Raw genomic sequence first — 22152 nt, forward strand, 5'->3', positions numbered from 1 at the left:
CGAATGTTTTTTTGACAGTACAACGTTGACTGATCTTACCTTGGATGTTTACAACAATGCCATGTATCATTGTTTAATAACAATGCTTATCAAGAGACCTTTTGTATATTTTACAGATACTATTGTTAAGTTCCTCACAGTATTGACAAAACACATTTTACACAAAACCGTCGACATTTACAGAACATGATGTACAAGACTTTTCTTGTTTATCAACGAAAATATATATAGTTCTATTGCATTTTGTGAATTTATATCCCCCTATATAGTTGTTAATGATAGTGATATCAGCATGGTTTTGTTACTTGTGGTGAGTGTGGAATAAAACCAACAGCAAAACGAGATATTTTGTGATCCTAGTATATCATGCTCTTTAACATTACGTGAACATGTTCTTGCTCAGTGTTGTCGGGCAATAAAAAAACCTTACAGCTGACGTCATGTATTGGACATGTAATATTTGTTCAATGTTACAATTGAGATAAATTCACATTTTTTTGTGGTATTTCACGATCTCTTTCTTTTTTGTTTTATGTCTCCTTGGTTTACATTGGAATCTTTTCGTGCAGTATGCTTTAATTATTAAAACCTGTTATCATATTTCAGATGAACAGCTGGTAACACATTTACTATTTTTTAATCCATAACTTCTCATATTGACATAAAACTATTCTTTTTATGTGTTGAAGCTATGTTAATATTTTCTATTTTATTTCTCAGATTTCAAAGTGAAAAAGCAAGACATTTTCTATTGACTTCCTTTACATTAAATACAATATTTGAAGGTATTATGCAAACATCCGTTAATATCAAATAATTAATTATGAAACTGTTCATTGATGTTATGCAATATCACTGTGGGAATTTGTCTATTAAATTAGTAAAATAAAAACCGTTGGGAATATATGGGCACTCAAATTTGATATTAAAAGATAGGCAGGACCTAGGAGACACCGAAATAAAAGGAAAGACAACATCGACCCAATAAGAAATCTTGGGCAAAACCAGGTGTTCGGGATGGGTAAGTGTTTGAATATTAAATATGCTGTTTTGTCAAGAAGATGTTTGGGGTGTATTTCATGATATTTGTAACATTTCAAAATACCTGATTATGCCTAATGACTGTCGAACAGAGAAAATCGCATACAAATAAACACATTTCAAGAGGTGGGCATTCGAAATATTTCAGTATATTAGTAATACTGATTTATCGATACAAATTTTACAAGAAACTGGCAAAAGTCTTAAAAGTTTGAAACTTCTTGAAAATACACTTGACCAGAGACATGAATAGAATGGAGTTTTTCCTATAAGCTTTTATAGCCTTGTTTCTCTTTACGAAGTCCGCATCACCTCAGTTTAATGGGAAAGCTAAATAGCAACTGTTTGGATACATTTATCTGGACTCTGTTTTTAATTTAACGTTTCCCTTTAAAACTGATGCATGCCTAAGAAGTGATATTTTCACTGATTGATTGATATGTACACTTTATATGTTAAGTAGTTGATGCGCATTTGTTTGGTTATTTTCTCCGTACCTGTGTTATCGGCTTGCGATCAAAACACCGTTGTGTCTCAACCCAAAGAGACCTACGTCGAGTTTTATCACATGGAGTTACTCAAAACATATTTCCAGAACCTTAAAGAGTGAATATTTTGCAGATGATACTTTTATGTTTTGTTCTCAATATCATTTATTTCAATTTTTAAATGATATAGTTGTGTATTGTAACTGCTATATGTTTTATCGAACAGTCAACACAGCCCATGCTGTAGGTTATGGATAATTTCAGTCACACGCAGCGTCATGTCACGTCACGCCGTGCTTATTTACTTTTATGTAATTGCGCGAAACAGAATATCCAACTCATGATGATTCATTTTGACTTTGATATCCATTACCGTGAGTTAATGATCAATGAACAAAGATCAATGAACTTAACACTCGAATGTATTCATATCAAAAGCATTCATCATTCATAGGATATCCTCTATCATTTAACGACTCTCATGAATATTCACGACTCTCATGAATATTCACGACTCTCATGAATATTCGGGTGTTGAACGCTTTCTGTGAATATCGCGTAGCTTTCAGTGACGAGAATCGAAGTCATGCCATTTGATGTGGAGATTAGGACTTGGAACATGTGCTGAGTATGAAAAGGTTAGATATTGCATCACATTGTTTGTTATTATGATTATATATAGAAGGTAATAAATATGGCGAGCATGTTTTAGGTTCGGACAAGATGCAAGCATGCTGGATTTTCATAAATCACCTAAATTTCGTGAAATTATAATTTTCGCGCGAAAATTCTCAAGAATAGAAGATCGCCAACTCAAATATCTGCAAAAATGGATTTTCACGAAAGTTAAGTAATATACAATACCAAGAATAGTCAAATGCATCGAAATAGAGAAAGAACAAGACTAAAGGAACGAATAATGTTTTAATAGTTTATTTATATGCAATTGTTTGTAGTTACTAAGTAAATTCATGTTATTTATTAAACATACACATAGATATTAACAAATGTACAAGATCCGTGATAAGATTCCTTGGTAAAGTCAGTCTTTGATTTAAGCATGTTTCCGTAACATATACCAGCACTCACCCCAATATATTTGGAAGTGGGGGTTATATTACCTAACGAAGGAAGACATTGAAAAAAATAATATATATTATTCCAGATATCATGTAATGTCGAAAAATGAAAACGTTATTTTGTAATTTTCTTTGCCTTCAATGATGAAAGTACAAAATGTCAAAATAACACTTACACTGTAACTGTATTATTATGTTAAGACCAAAAACAACACAAATTCTGTGTAAAGACTGCTGGTATAACGTGATGGTGTTATGAAAATGACAATTTAATCATTCATGATGTAGAATGAGTTCAAATGTCTTGTCAATATGCCTTCTCTATTGTCCTTCGGGAATATTTTATAACTAGTTTATATTTCAGGTGAGTAACAAATCGGCTATTTTTGGGGGATTTATTCGTTGAATACATCGAAATATGCATTTACATAAACTAGAAAGGGTAAGTTTACCATCTGTACCGTTAATTTATCTTCGGTATAAAAAGAAACCCAAAGTATAGCAGATCTATAACAGGAGGTTATCTATGAAGAAGAACAGTAAGGAACAATTCTATAATGTTCAGCACTGGGCAAAATAAATCAATGTTCTGAATTGAAAATATGAATTTTATCAAATTACCTTCATTGCCGTACAGCAGTCATAATGCAAGAAATGTTAAATGACGTCAATCGAAGTACTTTTCTAAATACTGAATTTTATTTTTTATTTTGTGAGTTCTTTACACCAGTAAAGCTTGCAGAAGTATGTACAGTTATCTATCTCAAATAGAAATATTATATTTATACCTTTGATGGCTTGAAGTTGTAATTTCAAAATTAAAATATCCTAATTAATGGTCACTGGTTTCTGAAAACAATGCATATATTTAATGACCTCTGATCAAAATTTGAATCTGCCAGATAGTTTAAGATAATCCATTTTATATATCCTACCCTTATCTCGTTATATTCATGATCTTACAAGTTCATTCAGATTGATTTGCCATTTATTTTGCACGAATTAAAACCTGAATGCACCACTTAAAATGAAGCATGATATGGACCGCTATAATTAACGTCAGTATATAATCCAGGCACCAAGCACTACACTTTCTGTCATGTTATGGTGACCCCATATATAGAGAATACAATCAAATTATCTTAATATGTAACTGGTAATGAGATAATTAAAAAATAGATGCAAAACAAATAAAAAATAATGGTGAAAATGAAAAATGGCATGACGAATAAATAATCACTATCTACATGTAATTTGTAAATAACTGCATAGCACTGAACACATTCGAACTTAGTCGCCATGGAAACCTACAGTGGTTACTATGGAAATTGTTCGTGTGCCATTCTAGTTGTAACTGTTTCTAAATATTGCACTAAAATTCATAAAATACAGGGTTAGTCATGGTTCAATAGAATATACGTGATACCGTGATACCGAACGTTTACTAAGCAAACTGAGGTAAAGGGAGGAAAACTGCTGTTGATGGGATCACATGAGAAAGTGATCGCATAGCTCTAGGATTCTGGACTAAATTAATTTATCAAGTGGAAAAGCTTTTCTCCTCACACACATACATCACATTGCACATAGTATATTGTGTCACATGTGTGATAGTATATATGTTTCTTTTTTCCAAAATCAGCATTGTATCTTCATACCTAATGTACATAAAATCAGCTGTCATACCAATGTAAATTTCAAAATTACCAATAAATGCATTTAACCAATCAATGTTCTCTTTCATCATGACAATGCAATTTTGAAAATGTATACACCAAATTAATTTTCACCTTTTTGCCTATTGAAATGATTCTTTTTATCTTCCAAATTAAAATATTTTGACAATCCAATTAAAACTTCTCATATACAATTTACAATGGACCTATATGCATTAATTTCAAAACGTAAGAACAGAATATTATCAACAGCAATGATTTAATGATAAACCATCATTATAAATACGGTAAATTACAAATATTATCATTTCTACTTTCCTCATTCTTAACAAGAATTTGGAGTCTTCGACACTAAATTTGTTTCAGCTTTCTATTGGCTGACCTGATTGGACACTACACATGATTGGTTGGTTTATTATGTAACGGGTGATCTGATTGGACATTACAGACGATAGGTTAACTGGCCTATATACACCAAGCACCGGTATTGGTGGGAAATGTTCCTTATAAAATATCACAATGGTACTAATAGGAAATACTGTTAACACTATACCTTATATAACACACATCAAGGAAGACACAGTTATTTGTTTTTTGTAGATAAATATTAGTACATAAATCGTTTCCGTATTCAATGATATGATTGACTCCCATTATTTGTTCATGCACTCTTTCAATCTTTAAAATAAAATCAGTCTGAAAACACTCAAAACACCTATTAAAACTTTCTTACTACTTTCTCACGATATCTCTCCTAGATTTCCAGGCACTTTCCATTGCATAGATGTAAGTGATCCGATTATAAATGAAGGCTGATGAAGAACGATAAATATGTATATGTTTTAATGTCTTAAAATACAAGGTTAATTCAGGCAAGAGTAAGGAACAAAATGAAAGCAAGCTTTCTTTACATTATTTATATTGTGTTCTGAATCCGAATATGCCTTGTTTCTTAAGACAGCCATTTTATATTGTCTTATTCTCCTCTATTCCGCAATCCTTCAATTTTGCAAAAAGCTTAAACAATATCTCCTAATGAACATTTAAAGTGCCGAGTGTTGTCACCCATCCATTCCGAATCTTATGCCACCACTAAATAATGATATGACTGTTTATAATAATATTTTTCACATCTGTTATTTGTGAAAAAGGGTAAATATGCTAACACAACTGAATTCATTAAGAATCATTGTGAATAAAATATGCTGCATTAGAATGTTGCTTCACACTTTTTTTTTTGGTATGGTAGTCAATTTTGGAAAGTCTGGTTTGGTTTGTCTGTGTTTTTTACATCCTATAAACAGCTATGGTCATTTTAGGACGTGTCCGGTTTTGGTGGTGGAGGAAAGCCAGAGTTCCCCGAGAAAACATGCCCCACGTAGACCTCGAACCTGCGACCCAGTGTTGGAAGGCTAGTAGATAGCAGAATGTCAGACACCTTAACCACTTGGCCAAAGCAGAAACGTTTTTCTTAGAACAAAAAATGTGGGGCTTCATTGATAGAGTTTTGACTACTGTCGGGCTTATATATGCTCTCATATGTTTTGATAAGCCCATTCCTGTACATCCTGATGCCCATCTTGCATACAACATACTGACGCTCACCCTTCTGACCTTCTCTCACCATTCACTCATCCACACAATCATCACAACACATATATCGTCTCTAATGTTCAAATTTGTAGCTTATGATTAAATTATAATTTAATAAATTGAATACATTGTACATGTTAAAAATATTTTCATTAAAAATTCTACATTACAAATAGCTGGTGAAATTCTTTTTTTTTTTTGGGGGGGGGGGGGGGTGTATTTGCAATCTTCACAAATAGCTAAAATATACTATTATTGGAACTTACTACCTAAGCTTTTTCAAAAATATCCAATCAAGTTTTTTATACAAGATATGTGAAATGAAACGTTTACAGCTGAAATCTCAACCAAACAATTTTTGAAAATCTTTAACATTTTTTAAAAAAGTTACGCTTATCGCTGTCAAAAAATCTTTACAATTTCTTACAGAATAAAAATTGGAAGCAGAGTATTTTTTTAAGACTTAGGGATCCCTGTACCACTGCCAAAAACTGTAACTATGCATCGGAAATTGAATTCTGGCATGACTAAATTTGATAAATCATTTCTGAAAAGAAAACCATTCCTTGTGGGGACTTTTATAAATAATAAATACACAACATTTGATATAGCGCCCTATCTAGCTAACATAAGCCACTCTAAAGCGCTTTATGAAAATAATTAAGACGAAATTTACAAAGAAAACACCCCACAGTGCTTCGAGTAGAAAAAATCAGCGGCGCTATAACCGGAGATTCGAATCCTGGACTTCAAATTGTTATACTGTTGCTCTTAACTGACTGAGCCAAGGGAAGTGTCCTGGCTCGATTGATTGATTGATAGGTTTTACTTCCACTTCACTATATAGTGTCCTGGGTCAACTAGTTATATACGAAACAAAATTAAGGGGAGGTAACTGTATATACCGATCACTACATTGCAGTGGGACAGGGATCCTTAAGGATAAATTTGCAAGACTTCATCTTAATTTGAGATATGACACAGTATAGTAAAATCCATTTTGGACATATATATATACAGTACTGTTAATACAAAAAAAACAACTTTTACAGTAATTTCAATTTTTTTTCATGGATAAGTCTTTTATGCATAGGATTGTCTACCTTGTACTTCATTTCAGACAAATCCATCACATTTTTTGTCTTCAAGATGAAAACTGTCCCCAAAAGTCTGTATCTAAGATCATACATCCTATTTAGGGACATTATTGTCATATTGAAATCAAGGAGCTATTATATACAGGTATTGCAGATATTTTAATAAAAAAAAAATAAAAAAATGTCTGAACCATCAAAGTTCCACTGTATCATGCAAATTGATGGAGAACTGACTTTCTTCCAAACTCCAGTGCCTCAGAATTAGGTACGAGGATCCAGCCCCGGGCCAATCATACAGCCGCTACTACCTTGCTGTAATAACCAACAGCCATTTCATTCAAAATGAAAGGAAGTTTTATCATTGCTTGCAGTGAAAAAAAGTAACACATGCTTAGTTGCTAAGAAACAATTCCATCGCTACGGTAACAGAATGAACCAGCATTCTTCCTTATCTACACTACTGGTGAGGTCAATAAAGGTCACATTCCAGTGTAAGTGCATGAGTCCATGACAACCGGTATCCATGACAACCGGTTCCCATAACTGGTGCATTTTCCTATATTTGCCATATATGCAGTAGTTTGGGAGGAGTAGGAATCTGAGTGTATATATATATATATATGTTTATATAACGGAGTTGTCTGCCCTTTGTCCTTATTTGGAGATGTCTACAAGAGGCAGTGCAAATAACATGATGAGACAATGTTTTCCATATGAAATTCAAAATGAGGCTGAAATTCTTTGATGCGGGAAACTATTCAACCCGAACTACGACATCGTGTGCATATAAGGAAAACACCTAACGTCCTACATTTGCAGTAATTTTTGAAATAATTCCTTCGCCGTCTGCAGTATTTGCGAATCACTCTATCGACAGGTGAGTGTGTGTCTATGGGACTGTGTATAATCTCACCTGGCCGATAACAGTCCCCACTATTGTAGTCACAATATCGCATGTGAGTTTTAGCATGAGATGCCTTTATCTGCTTAACATCGGGCACATTTGCCATACACATAAATTGGAATCGTTCCTCAAATGCCCCTGTTTGTGTGGAATTAATTCGGAACCATGGGCTCCACGGTGTCATGCGCTGAAGCTCTGGAACAAAAAAGAACAAACTGGTTGGCATGACGACCATAATTGATCTATCATCTTGAATACAGGTCTTTTTTGAGTATTTCCTTAAAGACTTTTGTTCAATTGAGATACCCTCTTTACAATTTTTTTGTACATTTTCTTGTGGAATTTCTCTTTATCATGAACTGACTAACTGAAAATACTTAATCCAAAGATATTTATAATTTCGATGAATGAAAAAAAGTATTATTTTGTATTAAAAAAAAAAGAACTATCAAAACCGAAGGTGACTTTCTGGTCTGGAATGTAAATGTGTATTGTACACTGTTCTTGCTGTCGAATGATGATTAATTATAAAGCTGTGATCTGAAAACTTGAAGAAAGCGGTGATCAGGGGCTGTAAGCCATGTGACAGTTCCCATGATGCAGTGTAAGGTGAGAGGCAGTGAGCATGATTATTAACTACACGCAAGTATCACTGTTCTTAACACACAAAACATCCGTTTGCAAAAGAGCTCAGCAGATATCCGCATGTTAATTGGAGGTTGAAGAATTTCCTATTTATGTGCAATCAGGTTTCTTATTTCCACTTAGGGTTTGGAATTCTTAATCTAGACCTTCGGAAAAGTCAAACTCATGCTAAATGAGAAAAGTGAATTGGCATCATAATCAATTCATTGATGCATTGTTTGACAAAATGTGATGACTGAAACACAAGGATATTTTCCTGTTTTCTATAGAAGTTAATCTTTATGTGGTGTTTAGTCCTCTTTCTCTTTTGGTGTCTTTTTTTTTTGAGATTGTGAATGAACCAATGGACCACATTCAATCAATTCTTCCAATTAATACATAATTTTTATTCTAATCATCTGGTTATCCTGAAATATTAAACTCTCATTTTAACCTGAATATTAAAATATTTGCCTATTTACATCAGAACCGTTTTTCATACACTATCACTTCATAGTCATCAAGATGTTTATTTTTAAATCCGATTTTTTTTCTTCTTTTTTTTTCTGGGTAAGTCTTGACAATTGGTATAACCATTGTGAAAATTGGTAAAATATTTCACTAAAACCACGTTAATTGGAATAGATTGGAAGCATAAAAATGACCAGGTATGTAATGTGTGGTAGATATGAGGATGTTGAGGTAGGGACACCTTTATATGAATTAAAGTCTACTTTTGAGGGAACTATAGTCTTAAAGTATCGTTGATAGCAGCAATACTGCTTGAGCATGTGTCCTCAACAGAAGGAAGTATTGGTTTCAGTACATCATATAACTTAAGCTACCAACAATAAATAACGTGGCTATTTTAGGAGGTGATGTATATAGGGTACATACCATCACACACATAGGTGTTACACATCCTCCACTCATCTGTGTTACCCTCACAAGGGGCCCCGCCCCGCTCAGGGTCGGGACTACTGCACGCTCGCCGCCGTGACTGGATCCCACCGTTACACCTGGCTGAACACTCGGCCCACTCTGTCCAAGGCGCCCAACCCCCGTCTACAGGGGGTTCTATGGGAATAAAGATTGCAAGGTTATTGAAAAATGAAAGTCATATAATTAACAAGATATATCTTTAGTAAAAGTGATCAGCATAATGTTTTTCATGTTTGAGGCTATGAAACTGCATCTTCATGTTTTTTCTGAAAATAATTCTGTTTTCCATTTTATCTTTTCGAATGCAGTTTTTTTGACCTGTGAAAAACTTGAGATCTGTAAGTACATTCAAAAAAGATTATTTCATAAAAGCTGTGAATAAAATTCTGAAAAAAACGCCAGACTTATCATTGAAATACAACTCTTGAAAAAATCTTTTCCATGGTAGACTTCAATAAACATTTTTATCAATTGCATTTTTACGTTCCGTTCGTTTGATAGGGATCTACTTTAAAATGTCTTACAACTTGGGTTTTCCAGCCAAAATATTACATATTCAATGTAACCCTGAAAATAAACAAATTACAAAATGGAGTGTAAAGGGCTTGGTATGTAAAAAAACAACCCACACATTTCTTGTTCAACCAAGAAAAAGAAACTTTATCAATTCACTAACAACTCTTGTTATCTTATTGGCTCAGATGTGATGAGCAAGTCTGCAAGAGTTATGTCCCTTCCACTATGGGGCTGCAACAATAATCCACTACACAAATTGTCTAGTCTAAAAACAGCCCCTATAACCAGCTTATATGATATCCTGTCGGTAGCTAGGAGCATCATTATAATACACACCTGGACAGCTAGGATTACCGGGGCAGTATCCCTCGTCCATGGTGGGACCCACACAGGGGTTACCGCCATACTTCGGTGGCGGGTTGCTACAGTAACGCTGGCGTGTCCTTGTACCGTTAAAACCGCAGGTGATGGAGCAAACTGACCACTCGGTCCAGTCTGTCCACTGACCATGCACTGAAAAGACAGCATACAAGTCTTAAGCATCATCATCTCCTGATACCTACACACATCAAATGTTTACAGAGAATTTAGAAATTGTTGAATGTTCTGCTTAAGATTCAATTAAACATACAAATCATCAGCACTAAATATATAATACCCCGAATCAATTTTAACACAGTAAATTAGTTCTATGACCTTCACCTGAAGTGCTAAGACAAATACTTACTGGTACAGTTGACCACCTCGACATTCTGCCCTGGACACTCCGCACCGCCATATAGAGGCTTTGGGTTGTCACATGACCTTGTGCGACAGAAACAGCTGCCAGCTGCTGGATCATTCACCGTTTGTTGGCAAGAGGACCATTGCCTCCAAACAGACCACCAACCATCAACTAGAAACCAAACCATCAGACATCAGATAGGACTTACTAAAGTTATGTTAAAGAAAACACATCAGAAATATATTCCTTATATCTATGACATCCATAATATTACGATTTCGATTTTATATATTGATTATTTAAATTCAGATCAATTCTTTCTAGTTGGTAGGATACAAAATGAAAAATTGGATGCAGCTGAACAGAATTTTGTTTATAGACTTAAGGCTACATGCCACCTTAGTTTAATGTTTGTCAGTTTCCACAGTAAAATCCTTGACATTTGTAAACTCGCTCATCAATGAATAACATACTGATGAGTACATGGATATATGTACTGATGACTTTCAGGTAATTCCAAAGTTCCGAATTATCCTAAACCTGAAAAGTTTTCAAGGGAGATAACTGTAATATAAATCATTAATACAGAATGTCAGGTAAGATACATCCTTAAGGATTGACAATGGAGGATTGTTGAAGCATTACCTGGGTGTTCAACAACAGGACAGGAGGTCATGGCCTGTTCCCAGTAGTGGAGGGACGGCATCCCGTCAGGGGCGGTGGTACACTGGTCAATAGCCTGGTTCCACCCACAGTACGGGTCCATGGCATTCAGGCACAGACTAAGGGAGGTAACCAGATTAATATCAATATTGTTACATTGTAACACAGACTAAGGGAGGTAACCAGATTAATATCAATATTGTTACTAACACAGACTAAGGGAGGTAACCAGATTAATGTCAGTATCCTTACATTGTGTTACTTATTACCAAATAATACTGACAAAATTGTGCTCTTTTTCTTTCTTCAAATATATTCATCTAAATTTTCTTTACAAGTTAATAATGTATTACCCATATTTCACCTTGAAAGCAAACAATTGTAGAGTAGTCAATGTTAATATTTAAAAAAAAATGAAAAATGTCTTGTTGTGTTCCTGTATCACATCAACTTATTGCCTTCTTCGGATCATTATAAGCTAGTGTTAATACAGCTGTGCTTTATCAAATCGGTTTTATTTAACCCTTTCACCCCTATGTAACTTTAATAGACTCTACCATGCATTGATATATGGATGAGTCCATTGTGGTCTACAGTGGTGGAAAAGTTAACAAAATATGAGGAAGTAAGCTGTCTCCATTTTCGTTCTGCATTATGGTCTTTCAATTTCACCAAACCATTCTTGGCACATTACCATTGACAGATCATGTTACTAAAAGTTTCAACTGGTAGCTAATTAACAATTTATCTGAAATATTATTAAAAAATGATTAAAACTAGATAAGGAAATACTATTACCTATATGTGATAGATATTTATAGAGTTAAATATGTCAATATATACAAAGAAAATTCTGACAGTTGTTCCTGTGAGTATTGTGATAAGTACTAAAATTCACAGGTAGCTATTGGCTAAAACAATTAACAAAGCTGTGTACTCACTCTCGGGTCGTAAACCGCTCACATCTGTGGAGGGGGATTCTGATTAGGCTACCATGGGTTACAACAAAGATGGCTCCCTAAAAACAGAAGAAAACCAAAATCTTTTTCAATTAAAAGAATAATAACAATAACATCAAATTTGAACGAAAAACAGACAGAATTGCTTTATGTTTGATAATTCCCGAATAAATTTCAAATAAATGCAAACCTAATCCAAATCCACTTTAACTCATCCACCCCTAAAATTTCATAATGAACTATTCCAAACTTTGGATTGGAGGAGTTCAAATGTGAATTCAGGGGTGAATGAGTTAAAGAAAGACATAACAAACAAACAATAGAAATGGATCTTTGAGTTTCCTTACTGTTTTACATTTCATGTTTTGACTGTTCTGTGTTTTCTACTTTGTCCTTGTGCCTTAATTGTTTTGTTTTTTTCAGCCTCTCCACTGGTTTGTGGTTTCTATAACATACTTACCACTTGTTTGTCTATAACAAGGGTCTTGATTGGTTTGTGGTGGCCATTTGGCACCACTTTGATTTCCTCCAGAAGACAGGTATCCCTGATGTCGGGGATGGTGGTGATTTTACGGACGTTGCCGGTGGCCGTGGCGAGGAATATGACTTTGTACGAGTGGTGCTTCCCCTCCACGTAATCCACCACCACATGTGTCCACCTGTACACAAACCAGAGTCAGGATTCTAACATGCGATCTAAACATTGCAAAATAAATAAGAACAACAGACAAGAAAACTGGCCTTTATTTCATATTTAATTTCAATTATGTTGATTTCACCTGCCTTTTGATCCAAAACATTTCTACTCTCAAGCAGTTCTTCTCTCTCTCAACTGTGACAAAAACTTATATATATGCGAAGATTTTAATTGTGTGTAGCATTTCAGTAACCTTCTATCTTGGCACTAGAGAGAATTTCTCTTTAGCTCAATCAGTAGAACAGTGGACTGGGAAGCTGGGTGTCACTGGTTCGATCCCAGGTGGCAGCACATTACTCTCTTTCCTGTTACTTACATTTGTATATTTTGTCTGGATTCAAAACAGATTTACACAACCTTTGGCCATTATCTTCATCTCGTATCACTAAATGGAGTGTTAAACTTTTGAACCCTACCTTTCAATTCATTCCAACCAGAGGGAGCTACACATACCATGTTCCCTATCCCTTCACTCTCTCCCACTGAACCCCAACTGAATTTTTATTCCTACCAGTGGGAGCTTCTATCGTTCACCCTCCCCCACCAAAGGGAGCTGCACAACTTCTATCGTTCACTCTCCCACCCCAGAGGGAGCTGCACAACTTCTATCGTTCACTCTCCCCACCAAAGGGAGCTGCACAACTTCTATCGTTCACTCTCCCACATCAGAGGAAGATGAACAACACTTGACACCTACTTTTTTTGTCTGGCCCATCTATGGTTCTTGTAGGTGCACAGCCCTTGAACCTTTAGTTCTGTGCCACCAGAGGGAGCCACACAACCCCTGAACCTTTAGTTCTATATCCCACCAGAGGGAGCTACACAACCCCTGAACCTTTAGTTCTATCCCACCAGAGGGAGCTACACAACCCCTGAACCTTAGTTCTATTCCATAGGAGGGAGCTACACAACCCCTGAACCTTTAGTTCTATCCCACAAGAGGGAGCTACACAACCCTTGAACCTTAGTTCTGTCCCACAAGAGGGAGCTACACAAACTCTGAACCTTTAGTTCTATCCCACCAGAGGGAGCCACACAAACCCTGAACCTTTAGTTCTATCCCACAAGAGGGAGCTACACAACCCCTGCACTTTAGTTCTATCCCACAAGAGGGAGCTACACAACTCCTATCTTAGCCTACCTTTCATTCTGCCCTACTAGAGCAGGCTGTATAGTGGTGGGCTGTACTGCGAGGTCCATCATCTGGAACTCCTGGGCATTCATTATCTGTTGTTCAGCTTTGTTCAGTAGACTATCGTCTGCTGTCCTCTTGTTAGTTGTGTCATCAGGAGGGCACTGTAAAATAGAACAGAGAAATAGGTCTGAATTCTAAACCATGTTGTTCATATATACCCTAATTATGTCCAATCAAGTGATCGAAAGTCAATTGAAGTGATTGAAAATCAATTGAAGGTTCCCATTTGAAAGGATACCATTCTGTTTTAAGATTTACTTCCGAGCATGACAATACACATTTTCATAGTTGGATCAATCTTGTTATAGAACGCAACAACAGTATACCAGAACTGCCAAACTAGAGGGAAATTCACTTCTAACATTTTAAGGAAAATGAAGGATAGCTTGAACAAGTGAATTTATGCATCTAATCAGTCGTCTTTAGTTTTTTGATAATAAGCTGTGTAAAGTAACAATATAAACGCTCTTCTCTGTCATAGACTTATCATCTAGCTATCATCTGAACAGGTAACAAGACATCTTTTACCAGTAGAATTTTACCTACCTCTATGAGTGGGTTGAGATTTTCGTACGGTTCCCACACCGACCGATCGTTTTGTTGGTATTTGTAAGGCCCTGTCAGAGCCGTGTGGAATGCTGTCATATTAAACATACAAATAGCTGACCCCGCTATACTGTTCCTGAAATATTAACGTGAAAATACTGTTACAATGAAACCTGTCTAAACTGAAAAATAGTGCTTATTATTTTTGTTAGAGTGCACGATTTTGAACTGTAACAAAGTTCCAACTTAAAAGTTAATTATATTTACTGTTAATTCTGATCTCGAATATTAAAAGAAAGATTTTTTGACAATGATTTCATGGGACCCCACTACCAGTTATTGATAACTGACTGATCGATCATGGTATATAAGTTTGTTTACCCAATGCTAATCAAGTCCATATTTAAAAGTATTGCCATCTCAGATATGGTGCAATATCAAAACTTTTCAGTAGATTGTTGAATGTTTTGACAACATGTAAAGATCGAAAAAAATGTTTCAAACATCAAGTTTCAAATGATGTTGAAGTATTTATAGCATATATCCTTTATTCCTTATGTATACAAAGTCTGACCTGATAGAAACTCTGGTTTGTATTTTATGACGAAAATCATATTGGACATAAATTCCATAAAATCTGTTTGTGAATTCACATCAAAATTGAAATATAAATGAACATAGGATCAATATTGATCCATTTGAATATTTTTTAATAATTATTACATCAAATTATTTATAGTTTGCTATTCTTGTGGTTCCAGTCAAAATATAATATCAAAATATTACTTACATTGGGGTAGTAAAAATAGCATAAAGGAATTTATCTCCGTTGTCTGTTGTTAATAAATGTGTGGCCTGAACCTCATCAAAATAGAACGGGTAGTCCCCGGCCAGAGAGCAGTTCATCCTGGCCTTATGGTAGGTGGTGAATTTATCCTCCAACACCACATTTCCTCCCCGGTCAGTCTGAAAACCAACCACAAAAACTTTACATGCGATTTACAAACTTTATGTATTAACCAGATTTTGAAAATATACAACATTTTTCCATCAGAATGCAACTGCTACATATCCCCCCCCCCCCCCTTCTCCATAGATTTAAAAATTTGATCAAAATTTCTGTTATGAAGGTTTGAATACCCCAGTAATTAAACATTTGTTGAGCAACCCTTTGATCTTTCACAGCAAAGAGAACTGGTACAGTTGTTTAATTGTATAATCTCAAGTAGTACCCACATCTTTTTTGGTGCCAAAATAAAATGTCAAAATTCGTGCTACTGTCATTATATGTGCTAATATTCTTACCTTACAGATTCTGGCTACTCTAGAATAGACTCTCTGAAAAAAACAGGAAATATTCTGATGTTAGACCAAGATATATATCAATGACAGAAGAAGTGTCATTTCTTAAGGAATATATTTTCTGACAAAATTGGTGGCAGTATGTGAGTTTGGCAGTACACTGTATAATGAGTGGCAATTTATCATGGTCACATCATAAATCTCAAATTGGCATTCCTCAATGATAAAATTTACAGTAGAACGAAAAAAAATCCTGTATATTTTAATGGATTTATTTTAAGAAACCAAAGAAATGAAATTGCGATACTTACTTTACCACAATTTATATACTCTACTGCCACTTCCCGGAAGAAAAAGTAAACAAAATCTCCTATTTCATAGGAACTTATAAAATCTGGCTCTGAAACAGACAGAAAAACAAAATATCAAAATAGGAATTTGCTGAAGGAAGTGATAAAATCAATTGTTTAGGAGATAATTATTTCACCCCTAGGTAACTTTAGTAAACTCTTCCATGCATTGATCTGGATGAGTCCATTATGGTCTAAAGTGGTGAAAGGGTTAATAGCATTCCCTAAAACTATGCCAATCAGATATGTTTATATATAAGACTGGTTAAAAATCCCTTTGTGTAACTTTGAACTGGAAGAAACAAATAGTGATCTTTTTTCTCTGAAAAAATCCAAATGTAAAACATCCATATACATTACACTCTGACTAAACAAAATCCTGTGTAATTTGGAAACCTGCATTAACAGGACCTTTCGGTTAGGTGCTAAGTACATGGTATATACCCTGTCTAAACCAGAATGTGCAATATATCTAGAAATCTTCATAAATAAGGCCTTAAGCTAGGTCCTACAATCCAGACCCTCTTTTACTAGAAACCTCTATAAACCAGACATTCACCTTAAAATCACTATGCATTATTAATATTGAATGGAAAATTTTAGTTGTACTAATTGCTATATGTATCAAATTCAAATTAGACTGATTTAACATTCTTCTTAACATTCTTCAGTAGTAGATTTTATTTTACCGTTGAGCCATTTAGAATTTGCCAACGTTCTAAGCTGTGATCTGTCCCCGTAGATTCTATAAATAAGGGATTCCCGGCCTGTGATGTCGACAGGCGTTGAACTGTAAAAGTTGCCATCCGTGGTCATGAGAGATGTGGAGTTTTCGTTGGGGTTAAGTGGACAGAATCCGATACCACCTTCCTCTTGTGTAATGTTGCTGAGATCTTCAGGCTGTACAAACATAAATTGGTTAATGTTCAGTAAAGGCAAAGTGAAAAATATTTATAAGAGTTATTTCCCTTCATACATCAACTACCAACACCACCAAATTACACTTGATATTAGGGAGAAAAAATTGTAAAAGATATTAGCATTAGCAATTCTGACAGAGCTTCACTTGCTAATGCTAATATCTACAGAATGATTACTTTAATTATAATTTTACAGGTGGTTTAACTTGTGCTAGGCTAAATTAAAATAATCATGAAAATACAACTCCTCCACTGTTTCAGATTGTGACACTTAATGCTTGACATATACAATTTCACTAGTGTCTTCTATCAGGTGTCGTGATACAATATATGTGTTCTCATCTGTTGCAGACATTGGTGTCAGCACACACATGTTACATCACTCGACTCACCTGTCGCCAGGTACAGATGGGTTTGTATGAGTTGGTCCCACATGTGATCACTTGGTCCTCGTGAACCAGCAGGACCCGAACAAAGTTATAACACTCACTCTGAAACACAACAATACATACTGGTACATGTTAAATAACGAACAATATATGTGCTATATCACCATACTAACTTGAGCAGTAGATGAGGTAATAGTGGAGTATGGAAGAGATTTTAGATATGCATGGGATAAATGGGATAAGCCAAGGTTGATTGGTATTATATATGAATATTTATACTAAGCCAAGGTTGATTGGTATTATATTTGAATATTTAACTAAGCCAAGGTTGATTGGTATTATATTTGAATATTTAACTAAGCCAAGGTTGATTGGTATTATATATGAATATTTAACTAAGCCAAGGTTGATTGGTATTATATTTGAATATTTAACTAAGCCAAGGTTGATTGGTATTATATTTGAATATTTAACTAAGCCAAGGTCGATTGGTATTATATATGAATATTTAACTAAGCCAAGGTCGATTGGTATTGTATATGAATATTTAACTCCCTCCTCCTTCAGGTATAACTGATATGGTAAAAGTTGAGTCAATCTCCCCAATAATTTTTTTTCAAGATCATCCCTATTTTTATCCCTTTGACCTTGTCAATTCTTTATTAGCTTATAAAAATCAATCCCAATTAATATTCATATGACCTTTAACCTTCACCTGCTTCCAAAACACAATCAGACCCATAGGTACATATATGGCGTCTACATAGTATACAATTGGTTAGGGATCCCTGTCCCACTGCACCGTGGGTTTCCAATGTTTGAATATAACTGAAGAACTATTTGACCACAGGGCACTTCTGATAACTAGGTAGATCAATCGGTTAGGGCAATAGTATAACAATCTAAAGTCCAGGGTTCGAATCCTAATCTAGCCCTGCTGTATTTTACACTCAAAACACTATTGTTGATTATATTTTAATCCATTCATCCTTATTATTTCTCGTAAAAGTCCTGTAAGGTAAAGTTTTCTTTTTAGAAAAGATTTATCAAAGCTATACTCATGCTGGAAAAAACAGTTTCCAACACTTAGTTACAGTTTTTGGCAGTGGTACGGGGATCCTTAAATACAGACTGATCGACTGGTTTTGAAGAAGTATTTTACAACTGGTTTTGAGATAGACAAATGGTTTGACTGACAGATGGACATGTGCAAAATAAACCTATATGCTCGCTGTTGTGTAGGAGGGGGGCAGAAAAAGGTTAAAATGATGTTTTATTTTGTTGTTTTTTCCTATCCGAAAACTAATCTAAGAGGCCTTGGCTGATGACGTAAAGGAAATCGCATATCCACCACCTTCTTCAGTTGGTGTTGATTTAAAAGATATGGAGGAGTCCTGGACAGGAACCTTTCCGCAGATACAGGATGGGTTTGGTTATCTGGTACAAACTCCGATACTGACTCTGATACCGACAGATCAGGAAAAATATCAAACCACTGTAGGGAGTAATCAGTAGTTGACTCCATGGGGAGCATTCATTATCTACAGGTGTTGAGTGCCAACAGGATTTTCCTTCATCTCCACTGAAACTTTAGCTACTTTTTGAACACCGATTTAAAAATAAGTGTATCAACAAAGCTGACAGATGCTAAGCTACAAACAGAAGTGCCAATATGTGAGTACGAGAGTTTGAGTTGTATAACCAAACTTACCGGATCCACCCCCTTATTGTTGCACAGCATACGTGTTCCCTCCGTGGATCTCCACTCGACTGACTGTATGACCGTCAGGTTATCCAAACTCATCCGGAACAACACGCCCCTGTGTCAAATAATGAACACATAAAGTGATGTCAGATTTTTCCCTGTATAGTGGAACCCCTCTAATCCAAACTTTGATAATCCAGAAAACTAATTGAGAAAGCAGAAACTCGACAATCGAATAAAAACATTTTGCGTTTTGGGATTTCCACCACCCTTGAGTTTGGAAAAGATTGTCTCATAATCTCTTCTCTCAATTTTTATCTATACTTTTATATTAAAAGTAGAAATTTTAAAATGTATTCTGAAAGAAATTGAGATATTTTACCAAATTGTGAGAACCAATACTACAGTGCTAAACAAGAAAAGGGTTCCAAAGAACCATTAGGTCTATGGTTTTACCTGGCGCCCACTAGGAGCTGGTCCCTCGGCATATCTACGGTCAACTGTACGTAACCTTCCAGGTCATCATTGTGGAAAATGTAGAAAACCTGCTGCATGCTGGACAATTCTGAAAAGATACAACGGAAAAGCAAGGTCAGAACAAAATAGGAATCGGAACCATACATCTCTCCACCAAACCTAGATAAATATACAAAATAAAAAGGCTGAATACTCGGGTGATATGGTTGACATGTTAAAAGAATATCCAGCCTATATCTTCTTCTTGAAGACGTTTCACATCATAATTATTGACATGATTAAAATAGACTGCAATAAGATTCATCAGTTTGGAAATGTGTAATATGAAAATTTATAGCTTGACAAAGGGTCGGACCGGTCAGTCTTGAAACGTTGCGACACGTTAAATACATATATTGTTTGTGTATAAAGTAAAACTTTGATATTATGAATAAATTAGATTTTTGTTTTATTTATTAAGGTGTAAAATATGCTATTTTCTTTGTAAAAGTGAAATTATATAGGATGTTACAACAGTGATATAGCTTGGGTTCTTGTAAATGATTTCAATATGTTGCTCCCAGTACCCAATGCACTAGGTATGAGTATTTTTATTGATACACGCATTGTAATTAATATTTTACAGAACATCTAACAATATATACATCCTGTATATTGAATATGTTTCTTAATGTCTGATGAAAAATAATTTTCAACAAAATATATTGTGATTCAAAAATGATATAATCTGCCATGGAACAGATGTATCCCTCGACCCAATCACCTATTGAAACCTATTGGTGTCGAAATGTCACAACCGATATAATATACTACTGTTGATTGCAAGTTTAAACATACAAGCACAATATATTAACGGAATCGAAAGTTACAGAAATTTATCGTGTCAGCATGAAGTAGCCACTCAAATCACAGAATCAACTCTTTCAGCACCTTGCCAGTCCCCTCTCTCCACCTCGCTGGCCCAGTAAATCTCCCGACACAAGCCACGTGAGTATAGGGTATTAACTCAAAGTTGACAGCCATAATGATATGTTCAACAACATCTATCATAGATTACTCGACAAAATATGTTAATGACATCAAAAAAACATAGATTCTTTGAGACGGGGCGCAGTTAATGTTGCAGATAGATTTAAAATGTGTCATTTTTTCCGGAATCACATCATAAATCGGCACACAGATGACCGATGGTAAATAACGGCTCAGGATGGGGGTATAATTGACTCTTTCATTTCAAATGACATAAATTCGTGTTTTTTGATAAAATAAATGTGGTCGACACTGTTCTGATTATCCTCATTTCAACGTTATTTACAGTGGCTACCAATTTATTTACAAACCAGGGAAATAACTTTGTAAGCCTTTTTACGGAGTTCTTAAGGGTCAAATAATGATAGGTATGGCAAGTCATGAATGCTTGTAAATATAATAAGTGAAAGGATGGAGGTTTCTTAATGTAGTCAAATTTATAAGGTTTGTAATAAACCCCAGCAGACTTTAAACTGATCTATCCGCTCATTATTGGCAAGGTTTCTGACAAGAGTTTGATGTCAACGAAAGAGCAGACTTTCTTTTAGGACGCGAAATGTTACTTTTTTCATTTAAATTTCCTGTATTTTATGATTTTAATCCTACGTTTTTTAATTTAAACACCCGGTGAATTTATAGAGCTAAGAGGCCATTGTTGGGACCTTTCAAACATCCAAGTCCTGGGGAACATATTGTTGACTGAATGAGTGTTTGTGATATTTACACATTTTTCAGTAGCTAGAATATGCAAGAAGTGGGTTTGTAGTAACACACGGTCTTGTCTTTGTTAAAAGACAATTGTTAAGTTTAGAATTGAATATCTAAATCATGAAGACTATGAATGGTCTTTATCCTTCATCATATACTAAATTTACATATATCTTAAATAAATTTTAAAAATTGTCAATAAATGGGCTTTATAACTGTAAATTTTGTTTGTTTGTTTGTTTGATTTTGTTTAACGTCCTATTAACAGCTAAGGTCATTTAAGGACGGCCTCCCCTGTGTGCAAGATGCATGCGTGTAGTGTATGTGTGTGTATTTTGGGAGGCTGCGATATGTTCGTGTTTGTCTCCTTGTGATAGCGCGGAACTGATGCCGACTTTATAGTGCTACCTCACTGAAACATACTGCCGAAGACACCCAGCAGGACGCCCCACCCGGTCACATTATACTGACAACGGGCGAACCAGTCGTCCCACTCCTAATTTGCTGAGCGTTAAGCAGGAGTAGAAA

The 22152-nt window shown here is 35.1% G+C and overlaps 1 protein-coding gene across 2 annotated transcripts in view; it reads right to left on the minus strand.

The window, feature by feature from the left end:
* Positions 1 to 22152, minus strand: part of LOC110467387 (semaphorin-5A-like) — a 106261-nt gene that overhangs the window by 9619 nt on the left and 74490 nt on the right. For both annotated transcript variants that reach the window (XM_021524511.1, XM_021524512.1), the window contains exons 3-18: positions 19867 to 19975; positions 19417 to 19525; positions 17709 to 17807; positions 17086 to 17296; positions 16358 to 16446; positions 16050 to 16082; positions 15535 to 15710; positions 14745 to 14880; positions 14145 to 14299; positions 12767 to 12965; positions 12289 to 12365; positions 11330 to 11466; positions 10688 to 10855; positions 10297 to 10473; positions 9400 to 9579; positions 7888 to 8073 (exon numbers count right to left, since the gene is read on the minus strand). In XM_021524511.1, coding sequence (XP_021380186.1) covers positions 7888 to 8073; positions 9400 to 9579; positions 10297 to 10473; positions 10688 to 10855; positions 11330 to 11466; positions 12289 to 12365; positions 12767 to 12965; positions 14145 to 14299; positions 14745 to 14880; positions 15535 to 15710; positions 16050 to 16082; positions 16358 to 16446; positions 17086 to 17296; positions 17709 to 17807; positions 19417 to 19525; positions 19867 to 19975 — 2241 coding nt within the window. The remainder of the gene's footprint in view (positions 1 to 7887; positions 8074 to 9399; positions 9580 to 10296; positions 10474 to 10687; positions 10856 to 11329; positions 11467 to 12288; positions 12366 to 12766; positions 12966 to 14144; positions 14300 to 14744; positions 14881 to 15534; positions 15711 to 16049; positions 16083 to 16357; positions 16447 to 17085; positions 17297 to 17708; positions 17808 to 19416; positions 19526 to 19866; positions 19976 to 22152) is intronic.

This window comes from Mizuhopecten yessoensis, unplaced genomic scaffold (assembly GCF_002113885.1).
Source record: "Mizuhopecten yessoensis strain PY_sf001 unplaced genomic scaffold, ASM211388v2 scaffold11173, whole genome shotgun sequence".
Lineage (NCBI taxonomy): Eukaryota > Metazoa > Mollusca > Bivalvia > Pectinida > Pectinidae > Mizuhopecten > Mizuhopecten yessoensis.